Source organism: Delphinapterus leucas, chromosome 9 (genome assembly GCF_059928025.1).
Source record: "Delphinapterus leucas isolate spDelLeu-1000000601 "Yukka" chromosome 9, BTC_Dleu_Yukka2, whole genome shotgun sequence".
In the NCBI taxonomy this organism is placed as follows: Eukaryota; Metazoa; Chordata; class Mammalia; order Artiodactyla; family Monodontidae; genus Delphinapterus; species Delphinapterus leucas.
The window spans coordinates 76,462,890-76,476,687 of NC_143137.1; the positions used below are offsets into that span (position 1 = coordinate 76,462,890).

The window sequence follows — 13,798 nt, forward strand, 5'->3', positions numbered from 1 at the left end:
CCATGTGAACATAGAACACAGAGGAGATGGTAACGAAAGCCCTATGAAGCCCTAATTAGCATGACTGTTTTCAGTGTTTTAATTGAAATATTACCTTGAGGATAAGCAACAGGTCTCTGCCTGCCCTTGCTGAAGAACAAGTTGAATCAAATCGTCTCAAGGCAGGGCCACAGAAAGCTCAGCTTTCTCTTATAGTTCATGGCTGATACTCTAACACTCTTTCCTGTAATACACTGTGAGCTCCTTGAGAGCAGACGTTTTGTATCCCATAAAGTCTAGTCCTGTTCCTGTAACACATGGGTGCCTAATAAATACTTGAATTATCGATGGTTATTCCTAGAAAATTAAGGCTGGTGAACATGAGACTTCAGGCAGGCTCTCGCAGAGCCAGTGGGTTCGGGCGCTGCGATCTGCAGGCTGCTCTCTCAGGGGCTTGTCGTCTCGGTAGAGGCAGGGACATGGGATATGCTGGTGTTCATGCTGTGATTTTTTTTTCTGTAATCCTGACCATGTGGCCTTAAATTGATCTGAAGTCTCTGATTTCTCCACTCAAATGAGAGAAGACACAACAGCAACCTCATTCTTCCTGACAGATACTCAATATCTATTTCCTGTTGTTTTCTCATTTCACTTCTCTGCTTTAGAGACACATCCATGTGCACCCAGGACTGATCTGCCTCATATTTCTTTTATTTTTAAAATAATCCTAGTTCTGTTCATCTTTATTCCCTTCAACAGCATAGTTCCCCCACCCCATTCCAACAGCCTTCGGAAAGCTTTGTCTAACCATGAAAACATTGGGAGAAACCTCACCTCTTATTTCTCTTTTTCCCCATTAAAGAAGAATAATTTATCTTAACAGGCTACATTTTGAATGTATTATATAACAAATGCCAGCAATGATATATTTGCATTAAAATTTTGATGTATTATCCTAGATGACTTCTTTTTAATATCTTTAGTAGGCATGATTCCCAAAGATTTTCCTCCAACATATCAGTGGACCCAAATGATCTTGTGTCTTATTGGTGTTATCTTTATTTCTGCTCTCCTTTTTTCTTATTATTTACCCTGTGTTATCTTGAGAATATTTAGTTTACTGTCTACAATTTGCATGGATAGGTCATCTATTTCAGCACCCGGATCAAATATCCCCCTTGCATGGGTCTCAGTGATTTCTTCACAAGAATCACAGCTTCATCTTTTGGTATCTGTTGCAGTCATGTGTTTGCTTCTGTTTTGAATTGTGTGTCTTATCCCCTGGACATCTGTTTGGGATTGACATGTACACACTGCTATATTTAAAATGGATAACCAACAAGGACCTACTGTATAGCACAGGGAACTCTGCTCAATATTATGTAACAACCTCAATGAGAAAAGAGTCTGAAAAAGAATAGATACGTGTATATGTGTAAATGAATCACTTTGCTGTACTCCTGAAACTAACACAACATTGTTAATCAACTCTACTCCAATATAAAATAAAAAGTTTAAAAAAAAAGGCATCATTCAGGGTAGGCATGCTATCTGTTTTATACCTGCCACCCTCCTTTAAATGTAAAATCCTAATTACAAGTGGCAGGTATGTAGATTAAAATGATTTCAGAACTTAGTTTCTGGATATGTAATCTCCTAAAATCTTATTGGAATTTTAGTGAGTTGATTTTATCTTAATATTTTTTCCCCCATAGGACAAAGAAGACCATTTTGAATCTGTTCAACTGAAATCCTCAAGATCTCCCAATATATGAAAGACAGTGCTGTAGCCTTCAGACTAATGAACAAAGAAACCTGCTCTCTAGTTTTACAGGACCATAGTTTAGAGCCTGTCCTCATATCCGGCACATTGGTGATGTCACAGAGGAGGGCCATGCCGCTGAAAAGGGAAGGAGGTTGAAATGTTAGATTGCCTTATAACATGGTCAAGTGTCTTGCCAAAAATAAGAAAGCAAATGTTTTGAGTCTCAACTGAAGATGAAGCTCAACTCAGGAAGAGATTTATCTGTATATACAAATAACTCAAAACCAAGGCTAAGCCCACGAGTGCACTGCTGATGCATGCCATATAATTAATGGGTAACTTTTCTTCTTTATGAATTCTATACAAAAAGTGTGTTTGGAGGGCTGATGTGAGCATATGCATTGTGATCCCATTTATGTCTTTTCTTTGTTTATATTTTGGGGAACATTTGAAAAAATTTTTAAGGTACAGTTATTTTTTCCCATTATTTATTTTCCTGACAGACCTTAAAACATGTTTTCTATTAAAAATGGTGAACAAAGAAAGACAATAGATTTTTCATTTTTCCATAGGGTATCCTTGTTGATTTCAGAAGCCTAAGTAAGCAGTAATTCTTAATGAAGAGTCAGCATGTGCTTGGGTTATCTAACTTATAATCGCCTTTGAAATCCCATCCTTGTTGGAACTGGTAAGAAGGGCTTGACTGAAAGTGGGATTCTTAAAAAAAAAAAAAAAAAAAAAAGGATAAGGAGAAGCCTTGACTTTCCACTGGTACAAACAAGCTGACACCATTATAAAAGTCAAATGGCTTGAAAGAATTTATGTAATACTTGAAGTATAATTTAGAATGAGTAGGAAAGCTTGTTTATCAGATCACTTGCAAAATCATGAGAAGAAAGTGGGCTGGCTTGTCTATAAGTACAGACAGCTGTACAAAGGTATTGGGATAATTTCATGGTCTCCAGAAAACGACAGTGGGACATTTACCCTATGTCAAGCATCAAAGGTTATATGTTTATTTTCCTGCCAAAGACTTTAAGGATTATGACTTCCATGAAGGTTTTCTTTTTAAGTTAGCAGGGCAGGGATTGAATTTTAGAAAATCGCATATAACTGTATTCAGAATAAGAATGTGGTTGTGTCCCATAAGCAGTTATGAAATAAGTGTTGCTGCTCTTATTCAAAAATGATCCAGGTAATTGTGATATTTCCTATGATGGACGGGTTATATTGGTATTAGTGCGACTTAAATACTGTTGGTTGAAAGAAGTTTGAATGAAGCTGGATTTGACCAATTTTGTGTAAAAATTGTTTTAGAAGTGGGAAAGAGAGGAGTTTCCTGACCATTTATAATCTAAGGTGCTCTGGTTTGTTTCCAATAAACAGTGATCTTTATAGGTTTTAATCCATATTTTTTGAAAGCCTGGTCATTGGCCGAGAGAGGCAGGGCATAGGGGCAGGGTTTGTTGAATGTTTTGCCCCAAGTCTGTCAATGAGGTATGACTTGTAACTTTTGATTCAGCAGGTCGTCCTTAGTTTTGTGGCAAATGAGATAAAAATAAATAATTGAATTTATTTGACTGGTGGGTAAAACACTGGACCATTCTGTTATTGTTGAGTGAATGTTTGTTTTGTGTACATCACTACTGTTGGATTCGTGAGTATAGGTGAGGTTGCCGTTGTTTTATTGTTTGTTGTGAAATTCACGGAGGGCATTGCTTTACATAAACGTCTTCCACGTTTAATTTCTTAAATTCTATTATAACGAAGAAATTATTTTGGCATTGCTCATTTTTATCCTGCCAACAGTGCTGATGACCCTTTCCCCACCTTGATCAAAATTTAAACAGAAGAAAGAAAATACACTTGAAGTGCACCCTTTTAGAGGAACCCTGGCAAAGTCATACAGACTGGACAGAGTCAGGAAGTTTCCGCATAGTCATCTGTCACCTCTCTCTTCATCTTTGCTGTGCTCAACGTGTACGTTCCAAGCCATAGAGATAATTGGGATTTGCTCCCAGGTAGCTTCTTTATTCTCCTGTCACTGGACTAAAATCTCTGACGTGTCAAAAATGCCTTAAATTTTAATGAACTCTCTGAAAATATAGTTGGTATTCAAGGATATACTTACTTTATTTCTAATTTTAGATATAAAATAGATTTTGGCAGCTCAGTTCTATCTTTGGAAAGAGCTGACTTTTTCCTTTGGATCCCAGTGGGTTGTCATTTTATTCCAAGCACTGAAGAAGTATGACAGAAGGAATATTGTGAGGAAAATATTCAGATCAATCCTGGCTATAGAACTCACTTTAATTTTATGTGTTGCCTTTGCAGATCTCAGTGGAATGTTGAAAGGCATAAACAAATTAATCACGTTTCTATGATTTTTAGCTGACAGTTGTTATTTCCTTTCCCCTCTAAGTGGTAGAAGAAGTTATTTGTTATTTTTCTAAAAGGCAGTTTTGAAGGCTTAAATACTCCATTAAGTCAGCTGTTACCTATAATATCTCTTAGCGCTCTGTCAAAACATTTAAATCAGCTTTCCACTGAATGAGACTATGTCTTCTATGGATAAATTATATCATGGCATTTAACGATGTTGAGCAATTTGATATGTGTTCAATTGATTTAAAAGATTGGATTCTATTCTTGTTGACTTTTCCCCTCTTTGGTTACCAGTGATCAAGTCCTTTCCAGGATTAAAAATGTTTCATAGTATTTTTGTGTAGATTTTTGTCATTATTTTCTTCCCCAGGAGAGAAAAGGTGGTTTAAATGGTTATGTTGAACAATTGCTTGGGTCTAGTCATTTACCATTTGGGGTCTCCAGGTTCCCAGGTGGTGGGTCATGGATTGACTCTAGTTCTTCAAGACACACCTGGTCAACTGTCATCTGACATGTGTCAGTAGAGCTACTTCCTGTGACTCGTGGTCATTCCTAATGGGAGGCTAATATGCAGATCATTTCTCTCTTCCTAACGAAAGTAAATTTCCTGGGAGTCGTGGTGGGAAGATGATTTTATTGGCAAGTTTATTTTATTGATTGATTTATTTTTAGGTCTGCATGAGTGGTATTTAATCAGCTTTACTGAGGAATGATATACAAACAATAAACTCCATCCATTAAACATGTGCAATACGAGTTTTGAAAGTTTTATATACCTGTTACATCACTACCATAATCAACATACAGAACATTTTCACCACACCCAAAGATTTCTTATAGCCTTCCTTTCTCCTTTCACCTCCAGCCTCCAGGCAACCCTGATTTGATTTTTAACCATTACAGCTTAGTTTGGACTTTTTATAAATGAAGTCAGGCAGGAATGTAGTCTTTTATGTCTGGCTTCTTCAGCATAATGATTCTGAGTTTCATCCATGTTGGTGTGGGTAGCAGTAGTTATTTTTTATTGCCGAGTAATAGTCCATTGAATGGTGGAATTACACTTTGTTTATCTGTTCATGGGTGTTTCCAGTTGCATTAGAGTTTTTATTATCACTTAAGAGTGCTGTCTACTTCAGTGCAGACAGGACCAGTTTACATTTCTTCAATACAGAAGAATCAGATGTTTTAGCAGGTGAAAAGTATAAATTGCCTCATCTGGCCCATTCCTTGATCTGATTCTGTCTCAAAGGTCCTCATCTTTGAACTCAGGTCTCAACACAGTCAAGACACTTTCCATTACTTTTTTTCATTGTATTGGCATGTTTAAAGTCAGTGTATTGCTGACATTTACCTTTTGACAGTGAAGATGTATAGAGTAGAACTTCTTCAGAGGACTTACATATCCTCACATCTGTTTTCTACTGACCATGAACATCATCTCAGGTTTACATGCCCAAGTCCTAAATTAAGGTCACCCTAAAGAAAAGGACTCAAGGGGAGTAAACTGAAAAAAATCCCAACACCTGACTTATTCCTTGGATGCTAAAATGGAGTTCACCTTCACAGTAAGTGGCCAGAGATTACACACTTGCTGGATTTTATTTTGGTTTAACATTTTCATATGAGTTCATTTTAGGGTCATAAATGAAGGAAATAAAAGATAGGGGCGAATAATTAAAAATTAATTGATACTACTATTGCAATTGATATTAATTGATGTTACTATTGCAATTGTCTAGATCAGAGGCCAGCAAACTTTTTCTGGAAGGAGTCAGATAGTAAATATTTTCAGCTTTGCAGGTCATGTGGTCTCTTGCAACTCTTCAGTTCTGCCATTGTAGCATGAAAGCAGCCACAGACAATATACAAATGGGTGTGGCTGCATTCAAAATAAATGTACTTTATGTGCGTGGAAACTTGTCATGAAATGTTACATTTCTTTTGATTTTTTCCCCCAACTATTTAAAAATGTAGAAGCATTCTTAGCTCACAGGTTTTATAAAAACAGATGCTAGGCTAGGGTTTGACCTGTGAGCCGTGGTTCATTGACCACTGGTTTTAGTCACTACAACCCACAAACAAAACTATTTGGAAGAATCTGTTTGCACAGATTTTTTGCCCTTGAGGAGTTTACACCTTCAAAGTTTCTCAAGTCTCTAGAGAGCATCAAGAAAAAAATAACCCATCCCCCTCCCTTGATGATTTAATCACTCACCAGGTGACCAAGCTAGGTACTCTTCTGAGATCCTTTTATAGTTCTGGGACTTGATTGTGGGTATTGATTAGGAAATGGTAAAACTAAAACAAGTGAATTGGTTCAAAGTCAACCAGCACAATTGATTTAAAAGTCTTTTCTCATTGTAGTTTCTATAACATTTGTTGCTAAGGTAACTGGACTTGGAGATAATATTCAATCTTACGTACAGATGTATTTCAAGTAACTATGTGGAAGTAGTGTATATTGATGCATATAGTGTCAGCCTAGATTGCTGAGCTCTGGCGCTGGAGGAGGGTCCCCTGCCAGCCCTGGAGGGTCCATTGCATGTGTTCAGGCTGCGCACACCTCAGTCCACACACATTTACCAAATCCTATTTTAAGACTGACTGAGCTGCAGAAGACACATAGGATTCCTTCAGTGATTGATGGTTCAAGAAACAGACCTCCAGTCGCCTTGAATGAAATGTCCCAGTTTGGCTTTTCATTTGCTGGAATTTTCCTCATCTTATGAACAGTGACTCTTCGATGAAGAGCCCTGTCTGAAATAGCTTGTGGATATTGGTAAATCTGGTTTGGAGGGGAGTAAATATTTCCTCTATCTCAGATGGCTGATTTCAGATTACCATTGCTTGGCTTAAATGAATGAGTCCAACCAGTGACAACTGTGCAAATCTAAGCTTTTTGTCACAGAACAGGAGTGATAACTGCCTTATTCATGGGTTTGGGCCTTATTAGGGCTGTGAAGGTTAGAATCCATACTGATGTTCCATCTTCCTGGCGCCTCACTTTTCTTGGCTTCTCCACGTTTCTAGCCCTTTGCTGAAGAGCTCTGGCACCCAGAACTCAAGTGGTGGGTGCGTGGATAAAGAGGGGGCGAGCTGAGGGGCAGTGTGGGGTGCATACTGTAAAGGGACACTGGCTGAGTTAACTCCTTTCAGGCACTCTCCTAATCTGTCCTCTGTGTGGACTGCAAACCAGCTTGCCTCACACTTTGCAAATGGGACCTTTTATTTTACCATGAGAAGCCCGAGTGCGCAAGAGAATCTATTAATACTTGAACTAGAGAGGACACGGAGCGTTCCAGAAACGGTAAACTCTCAGGAATCCAACAATAATCAACCATAACATTAGGTTCTGATATGTTTTTTATGAGTGGGATAGAGCATTCTGCTTGAGTTCCTTAAATTCAGGATGTGTTTGCAAAGATGGATTGGCTTAGTGAGTTTTATATTCTGAGAGAATGAAATGTCATTACTGGAGTTAAAAAAGAATCAATCCAAAACCTATTTGTTTGAAATGCCTCATGTGAAAAAGATTTTATAGCTGCTATTTTCCATACAGATGCTGCAAGTTCCTTAAAAAATTACTTCTAGGGATCACACGTTAGGGGATGCACTTTTGAATAGGAAACACGGTACGAGGCAGGGGAGAAAAAGGTGATGAGAGCTGTCGGTCAATGCACTTTCAGTGCAAAGGCAGTGAGTGAAATAGAGCGGCCATAGATCGAAACCCAGCTCTCAGAAACACCCACTCAGGATTCACCCACAGCCCAATTGTCTTGTTTACAAAGATCCATGATCCGTTTGATTACTTTAGGCATTAGCTGTGTCTCTGAACAACCCAACTGATACTGCCTTCCTTAGCCTGTCACATCCCATCAGTGGATCGAGTTTATTTTCTCTCCATCAGCCTTGCCGTTGCCTTGATATTGAGCAGATGCTCATTCTGAGCACACTTATCTAGCAGTCCTGCCAGTTTCTGTCACAACAGACTTCTCACTGTTGCGGCCCCTCCCGTTGCGGAGCACAGGCTCCGGACGCGCAGGCTCAGCGGCCATGGCTCACGGGCCCAGCCGCTCCGCGGCATGTGGGATCTTCCCGGACCGGGGCACGAACCCGTGTCCCCTGCATCGGCAGGCGGACTCCCAACCGCTGCGCCACCAGGGAAGGCCAACAGACTTCTTTTTTGCCATCTAGTGCTGTTGAACCTGTTACTAAGTCTGCCCCACCCACTCCCCCCCAGTCCAGGTTCTTCTTTGAATATGAGAGTTTAGAGACTGTTTGCATTGTGGTCTTTGAGCATCTGGTGAGTTTTGGACACATTGATGAGGATGCTGATTCAAATGCATCCAGAAGGAAGAAGAGAATTTCTAACATAGGACTCCTCACTTTATTTCCTTCCAGGCCAGTCCTGTTGGCTTTTATGCACCTGCTCATTATTTCTGAATATTTTCAATGTAGTACCAGTCTTGGTTAACCAGGCCCTGGTTATTTAGCCTGTGGGTCCCTCATAGCCTCTTCTTCCTTCCTCAGTTGCAGTTCCCTCATGAGCGTATTTTCCAGTCTTGTTGCTTCTTAAAGGCAAGAACTATGTGTGAATCATCTTTTTCTCTGTCGTGGGTTGAAGAGTGGCCCCTTAAAAGATACGTACACATCCTAATGGTACTTCATTTCAAAAAGGGGCCTTTGTAGATGTCATTAAGGATCTTGAAATGAGATCACCCTGCATTATCCCGGTGGGCCCTAAATCCAATGACAAGTGTCCTCATAAGAGACACACAGAGGAGAAGGTGACATGAAGGTGGACGTAGAGATTAGACTGATTTGATGTCAGGAAGCTGCCAGCCACCAGAAACTAGAAGAGGGATGGAATGGATTCTCCCCTGCAGCTAAGAGGGTGCAGCCCTGATGAGTCAGTTTCTGTTGTTCTAAGCCACCCAGTTCGTGTTAAGTTGTCACATGAGTTAACAGGAAGCGAATACCTTCTCTGTCCATGGTATCTGGTGCAGGACCTACCAGATAGGTACTCAGCGAAGTTTTCTACATTAATCAATGGTTCGTGACTCAAGCGTTTACCAGGAGAAAAAGGACAGTGCTGGTAAGAATGAGCCAGTTTTAGCTTATCCGTGCTTTCCCTGTTTGCTCCTTTATTTAGGTTAGTAAAATATTCAGGTTTAGAGATGAGTCTGTATGCCTGAGCATTGTTCTTGGGACTTTGGAAAAGCATTGGAAAAGAAGATGTACCACATTTTTGTTGCTACGTTCAGCTATGAACCATGAGGGTGATTTTCCAATGGAATAACAAGATGCTTCCCCAGGCTCCTTGCTAGTAGTTAAGGTTGTTTTGGGAAATGAGAGCCATCAAACCTCCCCTGGCAGGTCAGCCTCTGCAATCAGAGGAATGCAGGGATGGAGGAACCCTCTCTCCTTTGCCTCAGAGCCATATTTGGGCAAAATCTGGGCTGCCGTACAGATGTGGCTTAAAGAAACCAACAAGGGTATTATCATCTGGCCACTGTGATCCCCTGATATTTATGCTGTCCTCAGTCAAATTCTGATCATGCAATCTGCAAAGAAGGCTACATCTGCTCACAGCTCCCTCGTAGGGTAACAACTTGTGTTCAGTGTATCTAGATGTGAAGAGAAGCACGGTTAGATCATTTCTTCTGACATTAAAAAAGTAGAAATGGTCTAAAGTCAACATACTCAAATTACCTGGAATGATTAAAAAAAAGTACAAGCCATTATCCACCATGCTGGAAAACCTTGAAGGTTTTATTCCCAATATCTTTGCATTAATACAGATGCTTTTTACTTTGTGCTGAGAAAAACAACCTGTTACACATCATGTAACTTTAATATACAACATAGAAACTCATCCTAAGTTAGTTACAACAAGGACCTACAAAAAACTTCATAGGAAAAAAAGTTACCTAATATCGCCACTGTATTTTCTAATAGACTGACCCTGTTAGACCCTGTCACCAATGCTCAGCTCTGTAAACAATGGTTATTTCCATGTTCTGGGGACTTGTTAATAATAGGGACACTAAAATCAGTCTAAAAAGTTCTAGCACGTCACTATATACTGTACAGTCCTTAAAAATAATTTATTGTACTGTTTCTAAAAAAAGGTACTAGGGGTGTTCTTTTGCTCTGTTTCCACATTCCGGAGCTGCACGTGAGCACTTTCATCTAACAGCCTAAAATCACGAGAACTGAACTGCAATTCACAATCACAGAGATGACGTGGTGGAGTCTAGGACTTCCCGCCCGTTGCACACCGTCGGCACATACGTGCTTGCAGAGGCTGGAAAACAGAGCAGGACAGAAAATTCTGGATTAATCAAGGGGGCCACAGAGCTACTGGCATGGATAATCCCAGACACTAGTTAAAAGTGAAAAACTCATTTTAACTTGGCCTTGGAAAATGCTAGGTGATTTAGTGCTGTAGTAGGTCAACTTTCTAAACGTGCTCTGCTCAAAATTAGTTTGTATCCTGGAACTTACCTCCATTACTGTCATACCTCTTGGAGAGAGTTGATAAGCATAATCACTGTTGAAAGAAGCCACTTGTGGGTTTAAAATTAGCTTTGGTAATCTTTAAACTGGTTAAAATACAGTGTGCAAAATTGAAAGCTCACTGCAGTTTCCTTAGACTGTTAAATTAATTACTATTTTCAATACCTTAATTAATTTTGTTCTCTCTGGGCAGGGATGTCTCTACATAGTGCCATAAGTCATCTGTGAACTCTACTGCCTGAGAGAATGGTTTGCTATACTTTCATTGTTCAGTGGATAACCTCAGTGAAAATTCTAGTGAGGGCTGTGGTGCTAAGAACTTCAATTTCATAATAGTTTGCAGACAGGAAGACATTCCAAAGGGATGATGCTCTTGTTAGTGACAATAGTGATGACAGTGTCAGGGTGTGAGTATAATACGGATATGTATATTCATTCTTTTTATGGCTTGTCGTTTTCCTAGATAAAATTCCTAGCTCCGAACTTGTTTTAAACAAAAGTTTTGTTTTTGTGAGAAATCTAGGGACAGTTAGGTGATACCTGTTTTGCCCTGAAAGCTCTTTCCTTTTACTGAATGAGAACAAAAGCAAGGAGCCCCATCCTCCATAGGATGAAACTGTATGGCCAAGAGAATCAGTTAGCGACGGCCTCACATTACCTTTTGGAGCTGATGACGTCCCATCGCTTGACCTGTCCATCTGGACGCACTCTGCCTGTGAGGAGCTGACCCACTTGGCTACCTGACCACAGCTCAGGTCAAGCTGCCCAGTCAGCTGTCCCATTCTTCAAGGGCATAGCTCTTGGTTAATAATCAGATAAACTAATTTCATGTCATGCTAAAGTGTTCATGTTCACTATCCTAGCGGAAATATCCTTGCTCGATGAAATTGCATTTTTCATAGGAATTTCTTTAAACACGAAGGAAAAACTAAGTATGAAATTTGATACTATGTGGCATTAAGTGGGGGAACATTCACCATCTTTGGGACACTGAAGTCTTTCAGCAGACACCGCCCCAACTAGGGAAACTCCAGCCTCTCAGTTTTGCACTGATTACTTGTCTAGGTTTGTGAGAAGAAGTCAAGTCTGTGTGGCTGCCTAAGGTTACAGTGGAGTCATGTGACATGGTAACGCTTTTGGAGATTTTTTTCCTTTTATCATTTTTAGAATGAGGTTCAGTTTCTTTTACAGTATGAGCCCACTAAAAGCTGCAGTATCTTGGGGGACAGGGACGGCATAATCCACATTTCCCGAAACTTCTACAATGAAGACATAATGTGTGCCAGATAAATGCTGGATGGAAGGTGATAGTGATAATAATTCCAAATGCGAGGGCATTAATTTATTCTTTGCAAAGCTTCTTAGTATACTTTATCTAATTCTTGCTTCATCAAAGCTAGGTAAGGCAAGAGAAAGAACAAGGTGAAACGGAGTCCAAACAAGAGTGCTTCTGGCCATTCAATATGTGCATTCTCTGCAGCTTCCTTGTAACCACCTGTCTGCTTGGCATCTCCATGTGGCTGTTTAATAGGCATTTCAAAATCAAGTGGCCAACACATGACTTTTGATTCCCTAACCTGTCCCCATTTAGTCTTCCTTTCCTCAGTGAATGGTCTCACCATCTGGCTAGTTATCCAAACCGAAAGTGTAACATTTAAGCTGCTTTCCTTTTTTGTCTCTCCTTGCGTGTCAAACCCATGCTCAAGTCCAATCAACTCAGGCTCCATCTCCCAACTACTTCTGTCTCTGCATCCAGCGCCCCGGTCCAGGCCAGCATTCCCTCTCTCTTGGCCACTGGAATAGCTGCACTACTGGGGTCTCCGTGTCCACCCTTGCTTCCCGGCAATGCTTTCTCTATACAGTAGCCAGAGTAGTTTTAAATGGAAGTCACCTACCTACACACCTCCTGTGGCTTCTCTTTGTGCTCTCCTTACTGTGGTTTATAAATCCCAGCACGATTCAGACCATGCCTATCTTTCTGAACTCACCTAATTCTGTGCTCCCGCCCCTACGCTTTTTTTGCTTTTGTTCTCAAACACAGAATACCTATTTCTCAGTTTCTGACCTTTTGTAATAGCTGTTGCCTCTGCCAGGAATGTTCTTCCCTCTCTTAATCACATATCTGGCTCCTTCCTGTCATCCACGTGTGAAATGTCACCCTCTGAAAAAGGCTGTCATCAGGCCACCTAGTCTGAGGTAACCAGCCAGTTTCTCTCTGTCACGTTATCCCATTTTAAAGCTGAGTTTTTTCCTTGCCTTTTTTTTTTTTTTCTTAGTGTCTTACGTCTTATACTCTTGACTAGAAAGTACGCTGGGGCTCTGCTTGTCTTTTTCACTATTTTATCCCTATTGCTGGTCATGGAATAGACACAGTATAAATATTTTCTGAACGATTGTGTGAATGGTTGCCTTTCAAAGAATGGGGGAACCAAGAAGTTTAAAGAAAGAAATAATCTATTATCCTGAAGAAATGACCAGCAAATGTGAGGCCTTTCGGCGGCCTCATTTTGGAGCAGGTTGGCCTTTCTGCTTCTCAAGCCACATGGTGGCTTCGACCATCACCCACGTCTGCAAAGAACTGGCTGGGGCTGTGAGCATCCCATAGCAGGCATGCTGCCTTTGACATTTGGACTAAGCTCTTCATCTTTTCCAGGATCAGGTTTTATTATTTCTGTGCAGGTTTTTCATTTTCAGAGGTTGAAGAGGAATGATGTGTCATGGGGGGTACGTCTAGGAGAACCAGGGATTAGTGTGTTAATGCTCCTTGCTGTCGACCTTGAACTAGTCTAATCCCCTCTCTACCTGCACTTTTAAAGATGGTGTCAGAAACCTACTGCGATGTTCCCCACACTATTCTGGAATTTAGTGTAATTCTGTTCTTAAGTGTGCACTTGTGATTTGCTTGCTGACTGCATTCGAAGTTCTTAAAAATTGGGTATATTTTGACCATGTAGGTAAGAAGTACACGGGCTGCCCAGAGAGCCACATAGAAGATCCTCAAGCTTATTAATGTCACATAATCTTCTACTAAACGCCCTGTGGACATCATTATGGAAGGTTACAGAGTAACCTGGAATAACCTACCTGCTTTGTAGGGACATTAAAGGGAACACCCTATGTTAGGATGTCTAAACTCTTTGAGGGGAAGAC

The 13,798-nt window shown here is 40.3% G+C and overlaps 1 protein-coding gene across 1 annotated transcript in view; it reads right to left on the reverse strand.

The window, feature by feature from the left end:
- Positions 1-9,438: 9,438 nt before the first annotated feature.
- GRM3 (glutamate metabotropic receptor 3) overlaps positions 9,439-13,798 on the reverse strand; it is a 106,125-nt gene continuing 101,765 nt past the window's right edge. The window contains exon 5 of the mRNA XM_030759742.2: positions 9,439-10,436. Within this exon, the coding sequence (XP_030615602.1) occupies positions 10,363-10,436 (74 nt within the window). The 3' untranslated portion in view covers positions 9,439-10,362. The remainder of the gene's footprint in view (positions 10,437-13,798) is intronic.